The sequence below is a fragment of the Esox lucius genome, chromosome 12, assembly GCF_011004845.1.
Source record: "Esox lucius isolate fEsoLuc1 chromosome 12, fEsoLuc1.pri, whole genome shotgun sequence".
Classification (NCBI taxonomy): domain Eukaryota; kingdom Metazoa; phylum Chordata; class Actinopteri; order Esociformes; family Esocidae; genus Esox; species Esox lucius.
In genome coordinates, this window is record NC_047580.1 from 31,408,814 (window position 1) to 31,436,077 (window position 27,264).

Here is a 27,264-nt window from a genome sequence, read left to right on the forward strand (position 1 = left end):
TCCTTTGGTTCCGACTCTACTGTGTGATGGTTTCAAAGAGAAATTTCTATTCCAGGAACCAACATCTCATAGACATTCAAACAACATAAGGAAGACATTGACTGAATATTTATTGTTCCTTCCGAAGGCCTTTTCTAATGAAAGTACATACTCTCAGATATGACATTAAACCAGACAAGCATCGAAAGCAAATGCCATGAAGCAACAATGGTGGAACAATGCTGGATAACGATTACTGATTTTTGGGTATGGGGTGTAGGTCACAGAACCACCAAAACAGCCAGAGTCCAAATTATATACCATCATGGTCACAGAGCCCCAACTGGAATACACTGTGTGCAAAGTAGAACACAAGTGTTCAGTCAAATTATTAGCAATAGTTGTTTTTATCTTCTAAAAGCAGCCCACGCACTTCCCTGTACACCAGTAGAGATGTCGTTTCAATGTTCACATCACCTGAACTTGAATAGCACAAGTTATTCAAGAGACTAAATTTCACAGAATTCTAGATTTGAGACATAGACATTGACGATAATTGCATGCAGCAAACAACATTATTCTCCCCAGCAGACATGGCTTTATTATTGTCCCCAGGTTGTTTACAGCCCCAAAGGCCTTTCCCTTCTAATGAATCATTCCCTTGGTACTGTATAGTCTAGAAAGTGATGCTCTGTGACAACAACTGGACATTTTGTGCAGAACTTCATCTCAGGTTGAGTAGAGTGACGGACACCGGCAGACTATTCCCAAGACCCAGAGCTCTATGATACTGATGAGTTGGGGGAGAGGATGGAGAAGCTCCTTTCTCAAGTGTCGTCGCAGGGGGGGGGGGGGTGTAAGGTTGGGGGTGACGGTGTTCAGGAGTCGTTGACAGACATGTTCTCCACTTGGTTCTGGAGCTGGTCGCCTCCTTGCTTCTTCTTCTTTCCGCCATCCTGCTGCTTCTTCTGCTTCTTGGACATCTCCACGTCAATCGGGGCGGGCTTCACAAACTTCAGCATCTCGGTCATGCCTAGGAAAGACGTTTTCAAAAAGAATTGTGTCTACTTAATGTACACGCACATTAAATCAAATGCACAGGAAACCAACTACAAACAGGAAGGCAACGAGCCCCCTGCGGTCACAAGAGGTCACTTCCTCCTCGACACTTCCACGCAGATGTTGGGCGGCACTACACCATAGGACGCCGTGGCTTACCGGGGGGCATGAAGTCCCGGAGTACCTCTGGAATGATGATGCCCTCTTCTGTCTGGTAGTTCTCCAGGATGGCACACATTACCCGCGTGGTGGCGCACATGGTAGCGTTGAGCATATGTACATAGTCAGCCTAACAAACGCAGCAATGGCCACACGTTAGAACATTCCACCCAATCGGGACTTTTATTGTGAAAGTAAATCCATTTTAGCAGGTTGTCCTCCCTCACCTTGTCCATCATCTTTTTGGTCTGTCCATAGCGGATGCGAAGCCGGCGAGCCTGGTAGTCTGTGCAGTTGGAGCAGGAGACCAGCTCTCTGAACGCAGCGGACCCTGGGAACCAAGCCTCCAGGTCCAGCTTCTTGCTGGCTGCGTGATTCAGGGCACCTGGGTGGGCGCAGAGATGACCAATCAGAACCCGGCCGGTTAGACGGGTGGCTAGTGAGTCAACCTTAAACGGCTTCTGTGGGAAATGTCCCGATCGAACGTGGACCGGGCGCGGAAATCGTAAAGCCATACTTTGTGAAAGTTGTTGATAAAACGGCAAGTTAATTTTACGTTTCTTTTAGCAAACGGTCTTAGCCGGAGGAAGCGGTGAATGTACACGTTTTCATATTGTTTCATACCGTTAACCCGTGGTAATCAAACACACAACCCTCGATCAACCAATGTAACCTCAGCGACATGATGAATCATCCAGTGAGACGTCCGATTCTCAGAAGGGACACGACGGTTCGCTGTCAAAACCCTAACCATCCTTATTGGTTTGGCTTGTGTCTATGCTTCTGTCGCGTTACTGTCTGGCCTTTGCACTTCTAGCTACCTCCGTCCTGGTTCTTCACGACCCACTTCCACATTACAAACATTTGACTTTGAGACTGTTGAGTGTCTTGTATGGTATCGGGATGGAGGCAGCCAGTAGTGTGCACAGTCCAGGCAGGAGAGACTGTACACATCACACCCAAAAAGTGAATACATGTCCTATCTCCAATGTTTCATGTTGACACAAGGCTCCATCTTGTAAGTATATTTGTTAATAGCATAATGTAAATAGGCTTCATTTCATAACTGACAAGTAATTGTACTTTTGTAACCTATGCAATAACAGTTTCTTGTAATATAAGGGGTATTTGAATATAAAAAAGCTTACGGTAATAACATCTTTATAAACGCTTCACTATGTTTACCTTATTTCAAAGGATTGTTGATGTTATTACCGTTTTTTAAGTGGTTTTGTTGTTTCTGATGATGTAGGAAGGACTTAATAAAAAAAAGGACTTGAATTTGTTGAGTGACATTAGCCTCTGTTGTTTCTGCGGACACTGGCTGAAGGAGGAGAACCTACCAGACACTATGTTGACGATGCGATAGGGGATCCCCAGTTTCTGGTAGAACTCCTCCGCCGTCCCAATCATCTCATCCATCATCTCCCAAGACTTGTTGTCATGAGGAGAAGCATAGACAAACTGCTCAATCTACAGGGGGCCGAGAGGGACAATTAGTAAATCACAGTTAAACAATTGTCCGTTGTGGAAAATGTGCATTGCTCGACATTCTGTAGATGATAAATAATAACCGACACATTGGTTTTCAATTAGGCCCATTAAATGTAATCCAACGAAGCTGGGACTGTTTCTGCACTGACCGCACGACACCCACCGTTTGTTGACTCTGAATGTTCACTGACCTTCTCAAACTGGTGCACCCTGAAGATGCCTCGGGTGTCACGGCCATGAGAACCCACTTCCTGTCTGAAGCAGGTGGAGAAGCCGGCGTAGCGAATGGGCAGGTCCTCGGGCTTCAGCCACTCGTCTCTCAGGAAGGCAGCGATGGGCTGCTCCGAGGTGGCGATCAGGTACTTCTCGTCTATAGTCGTGTCCTCGGACTTCTCACTGCTCTTCCCGATCACCTAACAAGCAAAAAGCAGGTAGGACCCAGTGAATATAAGACAAGCACACACGCCAGCATATCAAAATAAACGACAAAGCGTTGTCTAAACCTTCAACAACAAAAAAAGGCAACTATCAGCATATAAAAATGAACAAGAATTTGTCCAAACCATTCAACAAAAAATAAGACAAATTGTGTATATAGAAATGAAGAGGATTTGTTTGGATTTCATCACACCTTGTAAAGTTCATCATCAAACTGGCTGAGCTGGGCCACCTCCTGCATAACCTCCTTCCTCATGAAGAAGGGCGTGTAGAGCATTTCGTACTTCTTGCTGTGGAGCATCCGCAGCGCATAGTTGATCAAGGCCTGCTCCAGGAAAACCAGTGGCCCCTAAAACCAGAAACAAACAGGAAATCACTAAAGACTCCACATCCAAGGATTTACACTAGAGGTCACTGTCGTATATATATCCAAGCCGAAATGCATCTGTGAAATTCCCCATATGGCATGGACACGTTTCTTTTAAAGTCCATGCAGATCCGAATCCGAACCTTCAATCCACACTGGGGTGAAACTGAACTACAGTTGTTAAGACCACCGCTGAGTTACCCAGAGGGACCCTGGGAACTTGCCTTGAGGAAGTAGCCACGGCTGCCCGCCACTATGGCTCCTTTCTCTCCGTCGTAGCCATCGATCATGACCACCAGGTCGACGTGGGAGTACTTCTTCTGGACGGTGCAGTCTCCCCAAGTACGCTCCACCTTGTTATCAGCATCCTGGCAGGCACATAGTGGAGAGGGACGTTAGAGCAGTGTTTGAAGTCGGGGGTGGGGGGGGGATTCTGCAGTGGGTCTGACAGGTCTATGAAATAGAGAGTTTATTTTATGATATGGGAAAAGGTTGAAATGTTGAGCACTTTTTTTTTTTAATTGGTTTCTTTAAAAAAAAAGAAAATATGGGTAAATGAACGGAAGGTTTTTAAGGCAACGTTGCAGATCTTACGGCGGAGAACACATTTTGACCCCAAATAATTTGCCATCCAGAAATTCCGCCGGAAACACAGGGGTCCCCCTGGAAAAATGTTAACGCAACTGCTCTAGACAGTAGATGCGCAATTCAAAACCAATGAATAAAACCGGGACGGCGGGATTAGCGTTCCACACTGGCTCCCATTCAACGTATGTACTGACACCCACCTCGTCATTACTAATGGGCACAGATGGATGCAGAAGGTTTCCAATCTCTCGCAGGTACTGAAATCGCTCCTCTTCCAATTTTATCCTCTCACTGTCGGTTTTCTGCACTGCCTCTTCCACAAGCAGGCGGACCTTCTTGATCTGGGTGACCGTGAGGGGCTAGAGAGAGTAGAAAAAGGCAAGTAAGACCCCTTCATCCAACAGAATGTTCTTTAAAGCTGTCAAACAGCGTATAGATTAGGTGCTATGTTCCATAGTCAGGAGAGCCAAAGGGATGAAAGCATTTTTGTGCTAACTAGCACTAGACAGCTGATTCCACTCAACCAAGGTTTGACGATGAGTTGTTTATTTGGATTCAGCTGTGCAGCGGTACGACAAAAACTGTTCAGGTATTTCAAATCTTCTGGACAACCAGGTAAAAACACCCTTTAAATACCTCATCATCGCTACACCTCAATAAACCCAACAAACAGGATGAAATAAATATAACAAGCATTAAATTGCAAACCTTTAAGTGTTTCAGCGGGTGCAGTTATGTTCGAATTGACTCAAAATTCCATGGTGTACAGTAAGGAATTGTTGGCTGAATAAACTGAGGCAGTTCAATGACTGATTTATATAATTCACCAAAATACTGCTTGGTAATCAAAGAATCCATGTCACATCTATTTGATCACTTTTCAGAAAATGTTAAGGGCGTAATGTTGTCACTGTGTATTTCAAGATTTGATGTTGTTAAAACAATGTCAGTTCTACTGTAAGGTTGTTTTCCAACTCATTTCAATCATTGACAGCAGCAAGCCGAGTGGCCATTTATTGTGGCCAGCCTAAGGCAATAGAAAACGGCAATAATCATGCTGTCTAATCAGCATCTTGATATGCCACACCTGTGAGGTGGATTGATTATCTCGGCAAAGGAGAAGTGCTCACTAACACAGATTTAGACAGATTTGTGAACAATATTTGACAGAAATATGCCCCTGTGTACATAGTGTTAGATCTTTGAGTTCAGCTCATGATAAATGGGGGCAAAAACAAAAGTGTTGCGGTTATAATTTTTTTCAGTGTAGATTCAAGCGTGAAAAAAGTGTACACTCAAATCATTAAATGGATTTTCGCGGCTGATCTTAAAATGTCTTTGTTTAAAACATGTTTTTCTTCACATTCGCTTCTTCTAACGATTACAATTTCTTCCAACCTTCGTTCGAAGGGTCAAGAATATCTTTAAGAATTGTATAAACTAGGCTAAATGTGTAAATCTAAACAGAATAATAAACTGTTATCCACAGGTTGCATCGGCATCACTGTTGCCATGGTCACAGACACAGATATTGAAGAAAGTTTAATGTGTTCTGGAGGTACTAAGTACCCCAACATAATCTCACCCCAGATAAACAGTGACCAGGGCGACAGGGGCATATAAAACAGGGCAAACTCAGGCCTATCAGTGCACAGTCTAAGGTGTGTGCTATGGTTTATTTAACCAATTAATAACTATCGATGTTCATTTAATATACAGTTGTTCTTAATGTAAAACAATGGGCCGTTATTGTGGTGGCAAAAAAGTATAATACATTCCAAAGCTGTAAAAGTTTATACTTAACTCATTAACTGGATTATTTTGCTGTGATGTTTCCAAACCATTAGGTTTAGAACAAATGGTAATTAGCCCATCTAACTTCAGTCACTTGAACAAGTTAAACGTTCATCAATGTCTGTGACCATAGCAACAGTGACGGTGATGCAACCTGGGAATGACAGTTTATTATTCTGTATAAATGTACACATTTAGCCTAGTTCATGCAATTCTAAAAATTCTCTCCACAGGCTGCATTGGGAAAGTGCATGGAAAGCTATGATTTTCACCTTATAAAGGTGTGATTTGTGGCTAATCGCGAGGGAGAAATCAATGCCCAGATAAAGCCACTACAGGCTGAAAACCTGGTTTTTTGGTGGGAAGAAATTGTAATCGTTAGAAGAAGCGAACGTGGAAAAGACATGTTTGAACGAAGACATTTTAAGATCGGATGCGAAAATCCATTTAATGATTTTAGCCTACACTTTTCCCACGCTGGAATTTTTTTTTTTTCTTCATACGATTACATTGCGTTTTTTCATATACTATGATATATTTCAGTTACGTTTTTCTTTTCTTACAGTCAATACATTTGAGCTCAATTTGGCTCCATAAAGTACATGCTTCAGGAGTGACTAGAGTGATATATCAACAGAAGCGCAGGTTACTATTAGAGTAGCAGGTGTTGAGTGAGCAGAAGGTAGGGAGCTAATTCTGTATGTGGCAAACGTTCAATCATACTGAACAAATTGCATTGCGGATTGACAAAAGGGCCTGCAAGTTGACCTACCGATAGTATGTCTGATGTCAGGGCCTCCAAGTTCTGGGCATCATCTGGGAGAGAATCATCATCACCAACTGGCTCTTTCTTCTGCATATAGAAAAGACCAACACCAGGAAGAACCATTGGAAACAGAAAGAAAATAATCACATCTGCATACAACTTCTTAGAATTAGCGGAATAACAGGTAGCCATGTCTTTTGTAAGGACTGATGATGGGTGATTTGTTTTTCAGCATTATCACGGGATATAGCTACCTTCATTTTCTCTCCAACGGTCTTGCTGCATAAATTCTTTGCCTTATTAAGGTTGTCAGCTGTGAACCGACCTGGTGGGCATGAAAAGGGGTCAGCATTATGTATGAACGTCATGAAGAAATAAGTGTTGTGTCATCAAGTGACCAGCCAACGTAATCTGACTACAGCCATGTCATAACATAATTAAACTAGCTAGCTTTGTCGCTGAGTAACCCGTTACAGGTTAATTTCAGTCACATCTGCATCCATGTTATTTAACAGCTTGTCCCAAGAACAGCTGTGAAACGCTGAGAGTAGCGAGGTTGTGCAGTTGGATGGTGATTGCATCAGATTGTGCAGTCAGTATGAATAGGATGACGTAGCTATCGTTCTGGTTCTCCACTCTAGATCATTGTTAGCTAGTTACGCTACCATAATAATATTAAATCCGCAGACATGTCAGGCATAGACAGGCTACCTATGAGAAAGATTTATATTTAACATTATTTATGTGATTGATAACTAATTATAGCCAAAGGAGTGTACGTGGTGGCTAACTATTAGCTACCACAGACTAGTACTAGTACAGACAATAAAAAATAGCTAGTTATATTTTAGGGAAAGTAGTGGTAGATACTATATAGAGAAAACTATACAGAAACGTTAAATTACGTATTGATCTGGAATGTATTCAATGTATCTGGGTGACTACAGTATGAGGCCGGCTTTTCAGTTCTGCTAATGACTACGGTACATGAAGTTAGCCGTAGCAAGCCATGTGGAGTCCACCATCTGATTCTATGAACACCAACCTTAGCAAATAGCTCGCTAGCAGCGGTACTTACATTTTCTCCATTCAGTGTCCGCATGTACCAGTTTATCGACAAGTGAAACATCTTTAAACCTTTTTCTTTGGGTCTCTCTGATTACTTCAGGATCACCGCCTTTATCGGTTCGAAATTGGTCCAAATCGAGCACCATGACGATTCTACGCTTCCTCAAATGCTATAACGAAACCGGTGACTGTCAGCGCAAAGTAAAAGGTTGCGAAAACCACCAACATCAACCGTGACGTCACTTTAGACTTAAGTGGTGTTTCTCAAACTTGGGGTTGTAGGCACATTTTGGGTCGCCTGATTTGAAAATGTGGTTTTGAGAGAAAATTGTAGAATATTTCGGATGGTACATTGAACCCATGTAATGTTGCATCCTAACTGCAAATACAGAGTGCCCCTTGATTTTTTTAGCAAATAATCACTCTATCCACTCTCCTGAAAATTTCCTACAATACATTTACTGTGGCTTATAGAATAGTTATTTTTTTAAAGGGCAATATATATTTCATATACAGCCATTTGCATTGTGGCCAATGGTATGGGTGGAGTAAAATCCCAGCAACAATTGCAAATACACAGTGCCCCTTGCGAGGTCAATATAGTTTTTTTTTTCTTTTTTTACAAAAGCCTTTTCACACAATTAAATTGTGTATTCTTATTTTTTGTTAAATGTTTGGTTTTCTATGCATAAATAATGGCTAAATGATGAAGGTGAAAGTGCACGTTAAATCAGCGAGTAATGAAATAAATATGTCACTTGCGTGCTTTTCAAATGTATATGCGTTTTGAACTGGCAACAGTGCTTTTGTAACTGGACACTGAGGGAAGAATAAAACATTTTTACAGGACAGCGATGGGAGAAAATTGCTTTCGTGGCAGGGAATACTTATGAATTTTTATTGAGGAACACAATTATTATCTAGATGGTTCTATTCCAAAAATCTCACAAGTAACAATGTCCCTACACAGTCATCAAACAACTTTTGCCCACTCTCGAAAATGAAAAGCGTTTCACTTCGTAGTATGTAGTATGCGATTTGACATTCCGCCATAGTCTATGCCTGTGTCAGTTAACTATTGACTTTTGAAGACAGTGAAAGTTGTAAGACATGCTTTTCTTCCCTTGTTTATGTCTATTGATATGTTCTTTGGAACTCAATTAAACACGTCAATGTATGCTTGGTCACAATGACAGAAAAAAGTCTGCCTTGATGGAATACCACCGTTAAACTTTCATCTGAGTCTGTGACCATGACAACAGTGACGTCAATACATCAGACTCCTTGGAGTCACTAAAGAACGACAAAAAAAAAACAAAAAAAAACGACTCATTACTAACCAAAGAGTTGTTTAAAAAGAACGAATCGTTCACAAACTGCACATCGAGAGGGGACATTATGTTATTTTCCGCTACTGTGTCAAGTGTAACAGTAAGTTTGTGAAGTTTTTATTCCTAGTATTATTGTCCATTCCTTTATGTATTTTTATCATTCCCAGTTTCACGCCACAGTCTTCCGTGCACTGGTATGTCATCGACTGAAGTGTAGTTCAAATAAAGTGACTTGGGCGGTATTTTTCTAAATAGTTCACAGAATAGTTGTGCCTGCCTAATCAAGAAATTGCAGGGATGTTGTCCGCTGTTGTGCTGTGACTCATTGTATATATTATTGTATGGAGGAACTATTGTAATTGTTTCGCAACCTAGGTAAATGTATTTTCACTTTCGATATTACTAGGCCAGCGTTTTCCAACCCTGTTGCTGGAGTCACCCCGCCCTGGATGTTTTAGATCTCTAACTGCCCAAACAAACTGTGATGTAGCTCATGCTGATCATTTGAAACAGGTGTGATAGAGCAGGGAGAGATCTAAAACATGCAGTGCGGGGTGCCTACAGCAGCAGGTTTGAAAAACACTGTACTAGGCCATAGCTCTCAAAAAAACTCTTTAGACGAGTCTAAAGACGAAAGCCAAGTTCATTCTTGGGATTATCATTTTTTTCGTTTATGGTATATTATGCAATCGAGGAAGATCTTAAAAGTGCAAAATAAATTAGAATCCATTGTTTTTGTTATGTATTTAATGTAATTTCTATGGAACCTGTTGTACATTACTTGCATGGCAATGGATATCACTTAAACTATCCAAGTCAATGATGAACCCCATCCACAATCCAACCATTAGATTCATTTTTAAAGTTGCATAATAATAAATTAATATGGACAGTCATTTTTTTAATACAAACAGTTTGCTGCATCCTAAAATAAAATCTGCTAAACTAAATGGAATCAAACATTGTGTCAATATTGTAGACCTATTTCCAAAATCACTTTATCAAAAAGATTTTATCTTATTACTCTGGATATACTATATATCCCATACAATATCTTCCAGTCCAAATGACGTACATCTAAACACACTTATCATTATGACATTGATCTGTAGGTCAATAGAACATTTTGTCATTGCACTGATATTTTTTAGAATTGGCCGTACTTATAATATTATATAGAAGTAAAGCATGTTATATTAAGTGTTGTCTTATTTGACCTCATATGGAAAGTAGTAATTCCCCACTTTTGGTTCTAATGTTTTTGTTTTTAATGTTTTTGTCTGTGTAGATTAATATACAGATTACGCATAATACATCGGAAATCACTTGAACTTCAGTAACAGAGCTTTATCTAGAGAACACCCATTAGAATTGCCAACTTCTTTGCGGAGAAAATATTACTTTTAATTTAAATAGGTCTGTCTTTCAATGGACTCAAACTAACCATGTGAGCTATAAAGTAGATCTAGATGGCTTCCCTAATCTCTCTCATGAAACCATATTTTTCTAAAATTCCAGGTTGAGCACATATAGTTTTTCTGTGAACATAGTACAATCTTCCATCAGAGAGGCATGGCTTTCAAAAAGCAAATTAATGTAATTGTATCCTTAGTAAAGTACAGTAAGTTTCTCTAACATGTCTTTATTGACTTTTTTGTGTAAAACTTTATACTCTCAACTTGGAACTGTTAATTACTACTCAGTTTAAACTCCTCTTAAATCTCTAACCCTGGTATCTTCAATGCCTCGTGAGCTATGTATGACACCATAAAACACACTTGTTTTATTGTAGACAAAATATTTCAATAATGGTGATATACAGCAGATTCAATGTCTCTATTTACAGATGTTCCTAGCAATTCTTTTGACGTTTCATAACGTAGACCTGTCTCCAGCTTGTGGTCCAACTGAATACAGAAAAATTGTTGAATGTTTCCCAGGTAAGGACCATCTATGTATATTATATGGACTATTATTAAGAAATATCTGCTGGTACCAATACACTAATAACATTTTGACTTACTGTTCCACAGGAGACAGTGTCAGTGAAAATTGTAGAGAATATAGAAGACCTCCCTGTGTTAGCTGTTTTAACTCCAACTTCTTTGAACGCAGTGTTCATTTACTATGTATACCATGTACACAATGTGACCCCGGCTTTGGTTTGAGGGTAAAACATCCATGTAGACCTTCATCAGACACTGTCTGTGAGCCACTGGAGGGGTTCTACTGTACAGACCCAACTAAGGATGGTTGTAAATCAGCCCAGAGACACAGCAGATGTAAACCTGGACAATACATCAGACAGAATGGTAGGTTTCCTTTCATCATATTCATGTTTACTGTATTTATCTTAATCTACAGGGGTTGTTGTACTGGTTGATGTATTCTTTCAAGTAACTGCCTAGTCCAAATATAATTTAAAAAAGTGAATATTCTGTTTATTCATACCAAAGTAATGTAATTGTTCTCTCTCTTATGAATGTAGGCAGAGTTACAAATGTTGCTGACTGATAGGTTATTCATTTCTGGCGTGGTTACTGCCTACCTTCTTCAATTAAGTTTTCAGGTGAAAGTATTCAGGTGAAAGCGAAGTACTCTTTCGTACTATTGAGGAAGCTACATTACAGTTTTAATATCTCTTATGTACAGGAACCACATCTACAGACACTGTGTGTGTCGACTGTACTGGTGACACCTATTCAGATGGATCATTTACATCCTGTCAACCACACAAAGTAAGTGTTTTTTGTTTTCTTCAAAATATAATGAAATAAATATGTCATTTGCGTGCTTTTCAAATGTATATGCGTTTTGAACTGGCAACAGTGCTTTTGTAACTGGACACTGAGGGAAGAATAAATATTTTTTTACAGGACAGCGATGGGAGAAAATTGCTTTCGTGGCAGGGAATACTTATGAATTTTTATTGAGGAACACAATTATTATCTAGATGGTTCTATTCCAAAAATCTCACAAGTAACAATGTCCCTACACAGTCATCAAACAACTTTTGCCCACTCTCGAAAATGAAAAGCGTTTCACTTCGTAGTATGTAGTATGCGATTTGACATTCCGCCATAGTCTATGCCTGTGTCAGTTAACTATTGACTTTTGAAGACAGTGAAAGTTGTAAGACATGCTTTTCTTCCCTTGTTTATGTCTATTGATATGTTCTTTGGAACTCAATTAAACACGTCAATTTATGCTTGGTCACAATGACAGAAAAAAGTCTGCCTTGATGGAATACCACCCGGAAAGCGTTAAACTTTCATCTGAGTCTGTGACCATGGCAACAGTGACATCAATACATCAGACTCCATGGAGTCACTAATGAACGACAAAAATAAATAAAAAATAAATAAAAAAAGAACGACTCATTACTAACCAAAGAGTTGTTTAAAAAGAACGAATCGTTCACAAACTGCACATCGAGAGGGGACATTATGTTATTTTCCGCTACTGTGTCAAGTGTAACAGTAAGTTTGTGATGTTTTTATTCCTAGTATTATTGTCCATTCCTTTATGAATTTTATCATTCCCAGTTTCACGCCACAGTCTTCCGTGCACTGGTATGTCATCGACTGAAGTGTAGTTCAAATAAAGTGACTTGGGCGGTATTTTTCTAAATAGTTCACAGAATAGTTGTGCCTGCCTAATCAAGAAATTGCAGGGATGTTGTCCGCTGTTGTGCTGTGACTCATTGTATATATTATTGTATGGAGGAACTATTGTAATTGTTTCGCAACCTAGGTAAATGTATTTTCACTTTCGATATTACTAGGCCAGCGTTTTCCAACCCTGTTCCTGGAGTCACCCCGCCCTGGATGTTTTAGATCTCTAACTGCCCAAACAAACTGTGATGTAGCTCATGCTGATCATTTGAAACAGGTGTGATAGAGCAGGGAGAGATCTAAAACATGCAGTGCGGGGTGCCTACAGCAGCAGGGTTGAAAAACACTGTACTAGGCCATAGCTCTCAAAAAAAAACTCTTTAGACGAGAGTCTAAAGACGAGAGCCAAGTTCATTCTTGGGATTATCATTTTTTTCGTTTATGGTATATTATGCAGTCGAGGAAGATCTTAAAAGTGCAAAATAAATTAGAATCCATTGTTTTTGTTATGTATTTAATGTAATTTCTATGGAACCTGTTGTACATTACTTGCATGGCAATGGATATCACTTAAACTATCCAAGTCAATGATGAACCCCATCCACAATCCAACCATTAGATTCATTTTTAAAGTTGCATAATAATAAATTAATATGGACAGTCATTTTTTTAATACAAACAGTTTGCTGCATCCTAAAATAAAATCTGCTAAACTAAATGGAATCAAACATTGTGTCAATATTGTAGACCTATTTCCAAAATCACTTTATCAAAAAGATTTTATCTTATTACTCTGGATATACTATATATCCCATACAATATCTTCCAGTCCAAATGACGTACATCTAAACACACTTATCATTATGACATTGATCTGTAGGTCAATAGAACATTTTGTCATTGCACTGATATTTTTTAGAATTGGCCGTACTTATAATAATATATAGAAGTAAAGCATGTTATATTAAGTGTTGTCTTATTTGACCTCATATGGAAAGTAGTAATTCCCCACTTTTGGTTCTAATGTTTTTGTTTTTAATGTTTTTGTCTGTGTAGATTAATATACAGATTACGCATAATACATCGGAAATCACTTGAACTTCAGTAACAGAGCTTTATCTAGAGAACACCCATTAGAATTGCCAACTTCTTTGCGGAGAAAATATTACTTTTAATTTAAATAGGTCTGTCTTTCAATGGACTCAAACTAACCATGTGAGCTATAAAGTAGATCTAGATGGCTTCCCTAATCTCTCTCATGAAACCATATTTTTCTAAAATTCCAGGTTGAGCACATATAGTTTTTCTGTGAACATAGTACAATCTTCCATCAGAGAGGCATGGCTTTCAAAAAGCAAATTAATGTAATTGTATCCTTAGTAAAGTACAGTAAGTTTCTCTAACATGTCTTTATTGACTTTTTTGTGTAAAACTTTATACTCTCAACTTGGAACTGTTAATTACTACTCAGTTTAAACTCCTCTTAAATCTCTAACCCTGGTATCTTCAATGCCTCGTGAGCTATGTATGACACCATAAAACACACTTGTTTTATTGTAGACAAAATATTTCAATAATGGTGATATACAGCAGATTCAATGTCTCTATTTACAGATGTTCCTAGCAATTCTTTTCAGGTTTCATAACGTAGACCTGTCTGCAGCTTGTGGTCCAACTGAATACAGAATAGGTTGTGAATGTTGTCCGATGTGTTCACCAGGTAAGGACCATCTATGTATATTATATGGATTATTATGAAGAAATATCTGCTGGTACCAATCCATTAATAACATTTTGACTTACTGTTCCACAGGAAACCGTGTCAATAAACATTGTACAGAATATACAAGTACTTCCTGTGTTCCCTGTATTGGCTCCACCTACCTTGATGAACCCAATGGTCTTACAGCATGTACACCATGTACACACTGTGACCCAGGCTTTGGTTTGAGGGTAAAACATCCATGTAGACCTTCATCAGACACTGTCTGTGAGCCACTGGAGGGGTTCTACTGTACAGACCCAACTGTGGATGGTTGTAAATCAGCCCAGAGACACAGCAGATGTAAACCTGGACAATACATCAGACAGAATGGTAGGTCTCCTTTCATCATATTCATGTTTATTGTATTTATCTTAATCTACAGGGGTTGTTGTACTGGTTGATGTATTCTTTCAAGTAACTGCTTAGTCCAAATATAATTTAAAAAAGTGAATATTCTGTTTATTCATACCCAAGTAATGTAATTGTTCTCTCTCTTATGAATGTAGGCTGAGTTACAAATGTTGCTGACTGATAGGTTATTCATTTCTGGCGTGGTTACTGCCTACCTTCTTCAATTAAGTTTTCAGGTGAAAGTATTCAGGTGAAAGCGAAGTACTCTTTCGTACTATTGAGGAAGCTACATTACAGTTTTAATATCTCTTATGTACAGGAACCACATCTAAGGACACTGTGTGTGTCGACTGTACTGGTGACACCTATTCAGATGGATCATTTACATCCTGTCAACCACACAAAGTAAGTGTTTTTTGTTTTCTTCAAAATATAAATGTAACTGTACAGTAGAACCTTCACCTACATGGGCGTTTACAACTAAAAGTTGGATCACTAACGGGACACATGAATGGGCCACATGTTTGATACAAATCATGACTAGTATTGATTGTCCGTTACCTGTTGTCTATTTTCTCTTAATATAGATGTAACACCTTGATGTTTCAACAAACTGAACCTGGAACTCATTGGTCCAACTCTGAATGTGGCCCACAGTAATAATTGTATCTGCTGTTGTTGTGTGGTTCACTTTGACAACTGATGATCATAATCATATTAGTAAAACAAAAAAGAAACTGTAAGACATTTTTCTTTTGCAATTGTATACAATACAGTAATTTTTTGATTGCCTAAGAATGAGCATAGAGGATTATCTAGCACAGAATTTTGTACATTAAAAAAAATCTCTAACTAGTAGTGATGGGCATTCCGAATCACTAAAGTGAAATGAATTATTCTGATTCATTTAATTAATCTTTTTATCCAAGCACTTAATCTTAATATCATGGTGTGACCTTGTTTATTATAATAGCACTCATTTTAATGACTAACAAATATTGTAATGTTAATGAATTAACCTTGTTTATTTTATTCAACAATTACCCAATTATTCAGTAATACAGAAAAGTACCCTAAAGCAAATGTAGTAGGCCGCTATGAACAACAGCAATAAAAAGTTATCACTTTCACAGTGCATGTTTGGTTTGTGTAGTTGGAGCATTCACATCTTAGGCTGCAATAACAAACCAGTGCTATGATTTCCTAATGATTCACACTTGTTTCCACCATTCTGGTTCTTACTACAGGAGCACTGCTGGTTTCAGAATTAGCTAAGTTTTAGTTGTGGATGCTTAAATGAGAGCCATTTAAAAATATTCAGTAACTTAGATGATTGCTCGGCCTGTGTCATACGTGTTAAAACTGAAGAGGAGATCGAGATCTTCACGGATAAATCAGATTATGCGAGTTCCGGTACGTTTTCTGACTTGGTCGGTTGACTGTTGGATCCCGAGTTGGATCAGGCTTGGTTGCCATGGTTCTCAGATCGGTGTGATAAAATTCTGACTTTATCCGAAATTATATCCTAAGAAGAAAATATCCTGAAAATAATGAACATATAATTTCAAAACGGCTATGCTTTGACGTTGGTTAAAGACAGGTTATTTGACCGTTCATTGCTCTTCACGGCATGTGTTGTTTCTCAAAATAAACTTGCAAGAAAAGTCCATTATTCCGCGGTTCAGGTAGCCTATTTTATAAATATTTCATCTGAGATATGCGATCGGATCCTTTTATGTTACGATGCTTGGTGGTTACGATTGTTTTAAATAGATTTCAAAGATATGATTTGCGATAAGATAAAATCAAATGAGGCTGACTGTTTGAGAGGTGTCAACAAATTAGTTTCAGAAGCTCAGAGGCAGTGAGAAAAAGAAATAACATCTACAAACCTTAACAATGAGAATGACAGGACATGGATTTTCTCCCTTTCCACCCCTGGCATGCTGCTGTATCTTGCTGTTCTGATTGTTTATTGACGTGGTTCATGAACAATAAAAAGTTGTTCTTTACCCTCACCTTATTCAGAATATACACATTTTATAGTGTTGGCATAGTTATTGTAGGAGCTATTGAAATGAGATTTTTCAGACAATTTTTAACAGTTGACATTTTGAAATGTCAGCATGGATTGTTCTAAGAGTAATTCATATGATGAAGTCCTGAAATTGAAATTCAACATTTTGAAAAAACCAAGTGGTACATTTATTACCAATTCTACAACATTTTGAAAACACCAAATGTGAGCATTTTTCTTCACCCTCCCTTGATTGAAAATATGCACGTTTATAGTGTTGGCACAGTTATTGTATGAGCTACTGAAGCTAGAAGTCAGAAGAAGGTTGCATTTAGTAGACAGTTTGAACATGCTCAGTACCAGCACCATCTCCATTAGGGTAACTTGGAGGAAAATGTCACTCTTTGGCACAAACTGAATTGTCTGACTCAAAAAAACAATGTTTGGTCAGATTTATATATGTAAATATTGACTATAGTTAGAACAACATATTTAGAAAAAATATATTGGGCGGAATTATTCTAAATCAAATGACAAACTGTGTAAAGTTTACCCCAGGGGACTATTTTCCTCCAATTAAGATGTATTCCATAGTTAGGTGTCAAAACCATTCTATCAATATAATCTATACCATTGAAAGGATATTGTTAGCAGTATTTAAGTGAATTAACAAAAACAATTTTAACCGTGATATTGCATATTCCACAAAGCTGGGCATTGCCCCCCGAGATAGAATCCGTGCCCCCCCCATAAACACTGCAAATGTTATGTGAATTAGATATGATCCCTATTGATAACTAATGCACCCTCAGTCATTTCAACCTGGAGCCGGGATTGTCTCAATATCCAAAAGCAAAAAATATATATATATTACATTTATTGCAATATCAAATAATTCATGTTTTTTTTGTTAACCATGCAAAAGTATAAAATTAAAAACATGAAATGCATAATATTGAACTATTCATTCAATATCAGTGCCAGATGCTAATGTAAACTGGCTATTATACTGAATACTACATATTTTAGGCTTACATTTCAGCGTATTTTTGTAATAACTTTGTTATTTTTTACTAATATATTCTCAGGGGTAACATTCAAAGTCCTTCCTAACTTCATCACATCACATGACAATGATTCCAATATGACAAGAAATATGAAACATCCGTCAAAATCATTTTTGTTCAATTACTTACTCCGTCGAGATGATTCAACAACATTTTGTGGATGAACAAGAAAAGTGGCAACCAAAGAATGTGTGGAAATAAAATGTTGTATCATTTGGTTTGGTGGAGAATTACAGTGACATGGGGGGGGGTACCTCCTTACTGTAACCCTGCACCCTTATTACAGTTTCACAGCGTCTCATGGACTTCAAGTTAGGCTACACTCCCGGATTCTGAGTCCAGTTGAACACTATGTTTTTGGTTGTTTTTCGAACAGTATTTCTGTATAATACTGTTCTTCTATATTTTTCATTATATTTCACGCCTTATATATGACCATCACATTGTTGTTGTTCAATTATCACAATGAACTTAACTTCGCTTGCCACCATCTCTTTTGTGAATGCCATGAAATCGCCAGTGTTCTCTGTGCATAACAACCACGTTTTTTTTGGAGGTTTTGAGCAACTGATCGTACCATGTATGCAGAATGGTGATTGCCTTACAACTTCTCACAGCCATAAACTATCAACTGAAGTTTTTCTTTTCATTTAAGCATATTCCTTTTGATAGCTGACAAGGGACCTTGAGCCATGTTATTTGTTTATGGTCATCATTGAATGGTGTCAGTAGATCATTGGGTTATCCATCAATCTGTCTATCTGTTTAAACCCTCAGTTTGTTCTTTGTCCAGATGGTGTGGGTCCCTTCTGAGTGGAATAGGTCACCTCCAGTTTCCTTAGGTCCTTGGGATAATGTGGGGGGACAGCCCGCGCTTTGGGTAATTCCTATGCGGCATAGGACAGCTGAGCAGTGTCTTACCACACCCCTTTTAACTGTAAAAAATACTGACTGTTCATGTAGGTTATTTTGGAAGCTTTTGAAGCATTTCTCTATTTGCAAATAAACTACAAATTATGCCAAGATAATTTTGGCTCTGTACTTACTTCCATTTAGAGTTCTTATCGATGGAATTACCATCACCCAACAGCTCTGAAACACATTTTTGCAGTCTGCTCTCCCTGTGCATGTATCTGCAATGTAACAAATGTATTATACTGCCAATAAAGAAATGTTCACAAACAGGAACCTAGATTTGTTCTCAAAAGTGTAAATAAACCTAGAATTTATCTCATGGAACATGGGACCAACACTTCATATGTCACATATTGATATTCAGTGTGCATGGCTTTGAGTCTCTACAGCGTGATAAATGTTAATTAATCTATTCAACATATTGGTTGTTATACCAGAGCTAATTATGTTTCTACAAATGTTCACTACTTGTGTAACAAATGTGGCCATGAACTTTCTTTCTTGCCTTGTGTATTTTAAAATAATCTAGCCAGTTGTTTCTATTTATAAATTCTGATGAAAGTCACGAGTGTCATAATTAAATGCTGTGCAGGGCAACATGCCTGGATGGACTTAGGCGCAGTAGGTGCAACCGCTTGCATAGCAATATCTGACTGGGAAGGTCACTCGTTCACGAATCCCCTACAGTATCTGCAAACGAGGCCTGTAACAATACGCCTGATTGGCATCTGAGATAACCCAGCCATTAAGAATGTGTTATCATTACTCTAACCATTGTACAGTGACGAGTGGAAACATAACCAACCCTGTTGCATTCTAACCCTGCTAAATGCAACTTTTTTTTTGAAAAATAAAAACACAACTATAGAGATAACATCAGGAATGCTATACTTTGCAATGTATGTAAGCCACTAGATATTCCAGTCAAACAGGATTATGGGAATCAAAACGACCCCATAGGAAAACTTCCCTGTTACATGTTCAGTGCACCCAGAGCAACAGTAACCTCACAGAAGGGCAAAACATACATATGTTTCTATACCCACACCGGCCTCCTAATGAACTCATTATGAAATACCCTCTGTATCTGTATTATCTATTAGCCTGACTAGTGGTTTCTTTATCCAGTCAGCCCCTGATCTGGCAGGCCTAACTATATTAGCCCCCTGTTTAACTACAGCCGCTCCAGATTTGTCAATTCTGCCTGTCACTGCATTTTCAATGTCTCTCTGACTGTCAATTGAGCTTGTGATATCCAGCATGCCCTTCAAGCCAGTTCCCATTGGCTTGAGCCATCAGAAGGTGATGTTTTCTCACAGCCACTTGCAACTGGCACAACTTGCAGTAACAGAGCAGCCTTCAATGAATTGCTGGTAATAGACCACCATTCCAAGGAATGAGCAAATCTTCTCTTGTGGGGGAATGTCTGTGTTATATTACATGAAATCCTGTTCTGTCATCTCTTTCTCTGGATTTGTGGCGATGCCTCCTACATTGATGATATGACCCAGGAACTGTATTGACCTTTTCATGAAATTACATTTCTTTGGGACCAATTTCAGATTACGGGCTTTTAAAAGTGCAAAAACCTTCTCCAGTCGCCGTAAGCCAAGTTCTTCAGTTGGTTCAAAAACCAGGACATCGTCAAGGTAACAGAGAAGGCTGTGAAAATGTTGATCTCCAAAAATGCCCCCTTGATTGTGTGAGCATTGAAGCCATCTTAAATCCGTGTATAGTCTCAGGTCACCAGACTTTTTCCAGAGCAGCACGAGTGGTGAAGCACTGGACTTTCTGTTTAACTCCCTCTTCTCCAGTTCATCCCAGGCCTGTCTGAGCTGGTCATAGTGGTTAGGGGAGAGTCTATGGTAAGGTAGCCTAAAAGGCTTCTTGTCATTTTTGAGACTACAGAGTGAACTCCATCTCAGTGTCACGTGGCCCTGACTCCTTTAACACCTCACTGGTCACTGTTCAGTTGGTCATCTATTTTATGTACCTGCTGCCCCAGAGAGTCTGGAGGAATGGCCGACACATCTAACCACTGGACTCTCTGTTTAACTCCCTCTTCTCCAGTTCATCCCAGGCCTGTCTGAGCTGGTCACAGTGGCCCTGACTCCTTTAACACCTCACTGGTCACTCTGTGCGGGTTGACATCACTAGTAATTGTCAAGCTATCTGTGCTATCACTGTCGCTGTTCAGTTGATCATCTATTTTATGTACCTGCTGCCCCAGAGAGTCTGGAGGAATGGCCGACACATCTAAGTAGCTATCGTCAAAGTCCTCACATGCCATGCTGGGAAAAACGTCAGCTATCATGGCATTGCGTCTCAATGTTACCAGTCCCTCTCCTACTGCAGGGACACCTCCCGGCCTCTCCTCAGCTCCGCCTCCCTGTCCCAGTGGAAGCTCTCCCCCCGCACGCCGTGGAAACCAGAGTCCTCCCTCCTGACGAGGCAGTCTGCCAACGAACACATTCTGAAGCCCACATAACCATCCCCAGACCAGATGTTTGTAGAAGCTTGCAATTTATTATGAACAGTCTTTGGTTGGTTACAGTTGACTGTTTCAATTGCAGTTGCTCAAAAGCGATTATTTCAGTTACATTTTGTGGATTCACAGGAACAATCATCAAAACAAAGACCAAGTAAAAGTAAAGAGTAGTGTCATAACAATTGTTCTGATCATACACTATTACCCCTTTATACCCCTCCTTGCCAGGTCCCAAAATATGATCTCTCTTGCTATAAGAAAACAAAACGAATGATGAGCAGTTAAGGTCATTTTAATTCATGCATTACGTTTTAAATGTTGTACATCATACAGCTAGAATGGGAAATACATACAGTAAACTGAGGGGCATTTCCACAGGTAACAAACTGACTGTGAATCTCCTCATTGCCTTCCATCTTCTCAGAGCCAGAAACAATCACCAGTGATATTTTATTAATATTTATTTTCTATTTAAGCATATTTTTTTTATATTAAACTAGCGATCTGAGCCATATGCAATTTTAAATCTAAAGTGTTTCTCTCCACAGTTCTTTCTCATTGCTCGTTCTCTCTCCTGCCATTCACAGTTGCACCAAGCATTTCCTCATTTCCAGCTGTCAGCTCTATGCCATGAATACTCTATTCATGAGAATTTTTTTACTTTCACATTCCAACCACGCCCACATAACCAACAGTTTTCCAGTTCCATTCCAGTCATGTTCCAAAGGTTCAAGTCTTCTATGTGAGTGGATATAGAACACAACTACATTATAGACAGATGTCAAAACTGAAGTCAGGCAACACCATCTACAAAGTAAGTGACCAGCTTTTCTATTTAGGACCGTTTTTACCTAGGGGTATAATGCAGTAAAAAGAAATGATGTTAATTTCACTTTTGAGATTTAGAAGTGTGGAAACCAAACAAACCAGTAGGTACACTGTATTACAAAATTAGCGCTAAGAAACAACAATAAAATAAATATTTAATTAATGATTTGTGATGTGGAAGTACGGTATCAGATGTTTCACAGGTACTTGATAGCTAGCAACATAGCATCAATAACAACATAATTAACCTAAATTCTATGCAAAAAACTACACACCCCTGTTAAAATGCCATGTTTTTGTGATGTAATGGTGTAGACTTTTTATATCCACTGTAACTTAAGCCGAACTCCTAAGGTCACAGATCAACTTTTACCGTTCAATCAAAAGGAAGTCTTTGTATTCTCTGCCACCTCTGGTCTGATTGTCATTAGTGGTGGGTGAGATTCTGAGCTCCATCCAGGAGATGTCAGAGTTCAGTGTCATGTTCTGGAACCCTGGTGGGTGTGTCTCTACCTCAGGAAAGTCAGTGTCAGTGCCCAAGTTTGTGTTGCCCAGAGTTTTCCTCAGGTGTCTCCTATTGTGTCTGTACTGCAGACTGGATGGTGATTCAATTCAAGGTTTGGCGATTGACCCACGTCCGCATTTTGTTGAACGACTCTGGTGACTTTGTCTGGGAGGTCTTCCAGGTTGTCTGGGAGGTTTTCCTGGTTGTCTGGGAGGTCTTCCTGGTTGTCTGGGAGGTCTTCCTGGTTGTCTGGGAGGGCTTCCTTAGCAACACCCAGTTCCATTCTCCATTAAAATTAAGGACTGTTTTTTTTGGTCTGTCCTGTCATCTACAAACTGCTGTCTGTGGAACTTAAGCTGTCTAAACTCAATTTTCTAGTCAAAGATTAAATGTAATTCTGTTGCTGCAAAATCTCAGCCAAAACAAGATGTAAGGAAAGTGTCTGGGAACCATACGGCATGTCCTCTTTTTATTTAGGTACAGGTGAGAAGCGTCAGAGCTCAGTCTGTTCAGTAACTTCTACATTAACCTAGTGTTGTTTCAGGGTTTTATACATTTCAGGACAGGACATATGGCTTTACCCACTCCGCAGGTGAAATGTAGGGGAGCCAATTAACAATTAACAGAAACAAGATGATCAAGACAACCTTTATGGGCAACTGTTCTCAGGCTTTCATCTACATTCTATATTACCAGACTCAATGACACCCTCTTTCAGAACTTGTATTTAACAGGAGGAATGTCCTAAAGGCTTGATCAGGGGTCAAAAAGAAATAGTGAACAGCTATCCTATTACAAACAATACATTTGAGCAACCATTGTAACAAAAGTAGTCCTTTAAGGTTTAAAATGGACATAGTATATTTCCAGTGTTACATAAGCATGTAATATAAAATGTAATACCACTAATTTTGTACTGTATTAAATGTTTTTCATTCCATTAACTGTGTTAGTCTAAAGGCCCACATGAAGATTGAAGATAAAAGGGATGGTTCCATTATGATGGTTTAAAACTGCAGCGTTGTGGACCTTTCAGTGTGATGGTGAGGAATGGAGAACCATGGAAGACTTGATGTGGACAGTAAGTTTAACATTAGTTTTTTTCAAACACAGTAAAACCCTCTGGCAGGGAGGACATTATTTTGAAAAGCAAATGATCAGTGTAAATAGTTCCTCAATAAAACAGGAATACAAGTGCATTTCCTTAATTCGTTTTTTCAAATTTTATTTGGGAAAACCATTAAACTTTCATATTGGAGCTGGTAATCTCTCCCCCAATGTAAACATATCATACATTTCTTACTCTGATCTCTTCAATGGCACGGGAGCTCTGTATGGCCATATAAAACACTCCTTTTACAGCAGACAAATAATTTTTATACAGTGTTGAAATATTTAATTTCTCTATTTACAGATTTGCCTAGCAATCAATTTGATTCTTCTAAACATCAGGTCCTCTGCTGCATGTGGTCCAGCTGAATATATAATAGGTGGTGAATGTTGTCCGATGTGTTCACCAGGTAAGGACCATCTCTGTATACAAAATGGATTATTATGAAGAGAATATCGGTTAATACCAATCCATCTATGACATATTGACTTACTGTCCCACAGGTAACCGTGTATACAGACACTGTACAGAATATACAAGTACTTCCTGTATCCCCTGTATTGGCTCCACCTACCTTGATAAACCCAATGGTCTTACAGCATGTATACCATGTACACACTGTGACCCAGGCTTTGGTTTGATGGTAAAACATCCATGTAGACCTTCATCAGACACTGTCTGTGAGCCACTGGAGGGGTTCTACTGTACAGACCCAACTAAGGATGGTTGTAAAGCAGCCCAGAGACACAGCAGATGTAAACATCAGACAGAAAGGTTTGTAGCTTTTGTTGGATCCTGTCCACTTTTGATACATGAACAAAATCATTAAACCAGAAGTCAGGGGGAAACTTTCTTTATTTGCATAAGTCCAAGATGTTGATCTTCCATAGTTTTTATATGTTCTCCAAATGTTACAGCATATTTATATTAGACCAAATCTCCAGCACATCCCCTCCACTATCTGCCTGTCATCCAATAACATAAGTGTATTATCCTAACCATATAAGGTCTAGGATATTATCCCCTCTTGAGTTCTTGGCTTCACACACACTTATTTGGTTGTCTGGGGCCTCTCAATAATAGATACCTGGATACCTCATGTAACACAAAGCAGTGAAGTACCATTCCTCTGCGTTGTGTTCGTGGCCTTTTATGACTGCTATACACTCGCGTGATTTAAATGTTGCCGTTAGACCAGGCAATTTTGACACAGAAAATATGATTTTTAACTTTTAATAAGACATAATAAAGTTACACAAAAACATTTATTAAATGAATCATTGGGCAGTTCAACTAAATTCTTGGCACTCTGTATGTGTTTGTGCAGGAAGTCCGTCTACAGACACTGTGTGTACTAACTGTACTGGTGACACCTATTCAGATGGATCATTTACATCCTGTCAACCACACACACAGTAAGTGTTGTTTTCCTAATCATTAACATCTCAAGTCTACAATAATTAACACAGTTTGATCTCAATTCTCTTAATATAGATGTGACACCTTGAAACGTCTACAAATTGAACCTGGAACTCACTGGTCCGACTCTGAATGTGGACCACAAACCTCCCCTCCTATAGGTTTAATTCTACTTGTACTTCTTGGGCCACTGGCTTTGGCAGTTGTGATTGCTGTAATTATATGTGTCAGAAAAAGAATACATTCTAAATCAGGTAAGATGATTTCAGGGTGTTGTATAATCCTGGAGGGGGACGTTAACAGTCTGTTTAATGAAGAGACAGAACCCCTGAAAAGCAGCAGGGCCTGACAGTGTCTCCCCATCCACCCTATAGCACTGTACAGATCCGTGTCTGGACTTCACTGGAGACCTGCTGCATTCAGGCCTGCTTCAAATCTTCCAACATTATCCCAGTTCCCAAGAAGTCAAGGATCAAAGGACCTAATTACTACAGATCGTCATCCTCACCTTATGTGGTTATAAAGTCATTTGAGCGCCTTGTGTTGTCCCACCTCAAGACCATCACTGACCCTCTTCTAGACCCACTGCAGTTTGTCTACAGAACCAACAGGGCTGTGGATGATGTGGTCAACGTGGCTCGTCACTTCATCCTCCAGCATCTGGACTCCCCTGGAACCTGGAAGCACTTGTCTGACCCCCTGATCATCAGCACCGGCTCCCCTCAAGGCTGGGTCCTGTCCCCCTTACTCTTCTCCCCGTACCAACAGCTGCACCTCCAGTCACCACTATCAAGCTCCTGAAGTTTGCGGATGAGTCCACCCACATCTGACTTATTTCTGATGGAGACGAGTCCGCCTACAGGTGGGAGATTGACCATCTGGTGTCCTGGTGCCGTCAGAACAACTTGGAGTTCAACACCCTAAAGACCGTGGAGATGATGGTGGACCTCAGGAGAAACCCAGCCACCCTCCCCCCATCGCTTTGGGTGTCTCCCCAGTCAACTCTGTGGAGTCCTTTCTCTTTCTGGGCCCCACCATCACCCAGGAACCCAAGTGGGACCTGAACATCACTTCGCTCACAAAGAAAGCAGAGGATGTACTTCCTGTGGCAGCTGAAAAAGTTCAACCTGCCAAAGACTATGATGGGGCATTTCTACACTGCCATCATAGAGTCCATCCTGACCTCCTCCAACAACCGTCTGGTACGCTGCAGCCTGCCCTTGTCCTTGGTAGCATCATCCGCTCTGCTGATTGGTTGCAATCTGCTGTCTCTACAAGACCTACACACCTCCAGGACTCGGATCCCTCTCCCCAAGGAAATGGACTATCCAGAACTCTCCCCTCTGGCAGAAGGGGGACCAAAACCTCTCACCACAAGAACAGTTTCTTTCCTACAGCAGTAGGCCTCATGAACATGCTCTTGGAGCCAAACTGACTATAGCCCGCTCCCCACATACACACACAACCCTCAACTGGACAAATCATGCACCTTACATATTTGTTAAATTATGAAAAATATACTATTAATGCTCATTCTACTGTTTTTATGCGCAGTCCACTTTTCTTATTTGTTTTTATAACTTGTTGCACTAACTGGCCAGAACAAATTCCTAGTATGTTGTTGAACTTGCTTGGCAATAAAACTCTTTCTGTTTCTGATTCTACTATACAGTGTTGCCAGATGAGAACGATTCCCACAAGATGGGAGGTTTCCGGCGCAACTGGGTGATTTTTCATGACAGTGTGCAGGGAAGAATGGGCTTGGGCAGGTTGATTTATAGGGTTTTATAGAAAAATTTTAGTTTGTGGTTTCTTTTGTGGTATCCACAGGTGATTGAACAGTATACGGTCTTTGTAATCTGGCAACACTGGTACTGTATATTGAGCCACAGCAATCAAACAAGCAGATCAGTAGGTGTTCCTGATGTCTGAACACGATTATTGCTCTGTCACAAACATTTGCGCGACAAACTCACATTAACGAGAACCAAGAAAACATTTGTAAAAAACCAAACATGAAAACATGTTTTATGAGTATAACAGGGTGGAACATGCCTTTTAAGTGTGTTTGTTATTCGGTTGGGTTTCAATGAACTCAATATATTAAAAGTCAAAACCTTGACTGTACATTGTGTAATTCG

At 39.5% G+C, this 27,264-nt stretch overlaps 2 protein-coding genes and 2 long non-coding RNA genes across 5 annotated transcripts; 3 read left to right on the forward strand and 1 right to left on the reverse strand.

The window, feature by feature from the left end:
- Window positions 1-93: 93 nt before the first annotated feature.
- Window positions 94-7,858, reverse strand: sars1 (seryl-tRNA synthetase 1). Its single transcript, XM_010893405.3, has 11 exons — window positions 7,723-7,858; window positions 6,899-6,969; window positions 6,651-6,731; window positions 4,285-4,443; window positions 3,721-3,864; window positions 3,323-3,478; window positions 2,883-3,104; window positions 2,541-2,670; window positions 1,425-1,582; window positions 1,198-1,327; window positions 94-1,012 (listed from the first exon to the last, which is right to left on the reverse strand). The coding sequence occupies exons 1-11, from the start codon at window positions 7,856-7,858 to the stop codon at window positions 858-860; spliced, it is 1,542 nt and encodes a 513-aa protein (XP_010891707.1). The 3' UTR covers window positions 94-857.
- A 1,007-nt stretch (window positions 7,859-8,865) lies between these two features.
- LOC105023882 (tumor necrosis factor receptor superfamily member 14-like) lies at window positions 8,866-15,905 on the forward strand. Of its 2 annotated transcripts, XM_034295681.1 has the most exons (8): window positions 8,866-9,143; window positions 10,890-10,983; window positions 11,077-11,355; window positions 11,696-11,781; window positions 14,272-14,377; window positions 14,471-14,752; window positions 15,093-15,178; window positions 15,361-15,905. In XM_034295681.1, exons 1-8 carry the CDS (start codon window positions 9,111-9,113, stop codon window positions 15,364-15,366), a joined length of 972 nt encoding a protein of 323 aa, XP_034151572.1. In that variant the 5' UTR covers window positions 8,866-9,110; the 3' UTR covers window positions 15,367-15,905.
- A 6,081-nt stretch (window positions 15,906-21,986) lies between these two features.
- On the forward strand, window positions 21,987-24,465 carry LOC105023883. Its single transcript, XR_004576563.1, has 4 exons — window positions 21,987-22,074; window positions 23,547-23,674; window positions 24,008-24,113; window positions 24,208-24,465. It is a non-coding gene; the product is annotated as an uncharacterized LOC105023883 (long non-coding RNA).
- Window positions 24,464-25,960, forward strand: LOC117595362. Its single transcript, XR_004576564.1, has 4 exons — window positions 24,464-24,478; window positions 25,032-25,119; window positions 25,199-25,377; window positions 25,498-25,960. It is a non-coding gene; the product is annotated as an uncharacterized LOC117595362 (long non-coding RNA).
- The last annotated feature ends 1,304 nt before the right edge of the window (window positions 25,961-27,264 follow it).

Coding starts and splice junctions, on each gene's coding strand:
- sars1 (XM_010893405.3), bottom strand. CDS start 7,858: ATGGTGCTCGATTTGGACCAATTTCGAACCGATAAAGGCGGTGATCCT. Junction 3,865..4,284: donor TGCCCATTAGTAATGACGAG/GTGGGTGTCAGT, acceptor TGTGCCTGCCAG/GATGCTGATAACAAGGTGGA. Junction 3,479..3,720: donor GCCGTGGCTACTTCCTCAAG/GCAAGTTCCCAG, acceptor TTCTGGTTTTAG/GGGCCACTGGTTTTCCTGGA.
- LOC105023882 (XM_034295681.1), top strand. CDS start 9,111: ATGTTATTTTCCGCTACTGTGTCAAGTGTAACA. Junction 11,356..11,695: donor ACAATACATCAGACAGAATG/GTAGGTTTCCTT, acceptor TCTTATGTACAG/GAACCACATCTACAGACACT. Junction 14,753..15,092: donor ACAATACATCAGACAGAATG/GTAGGTCTCCTT, acceptor TCTTATGTACAG/GAACCACATCTAAGGACACT.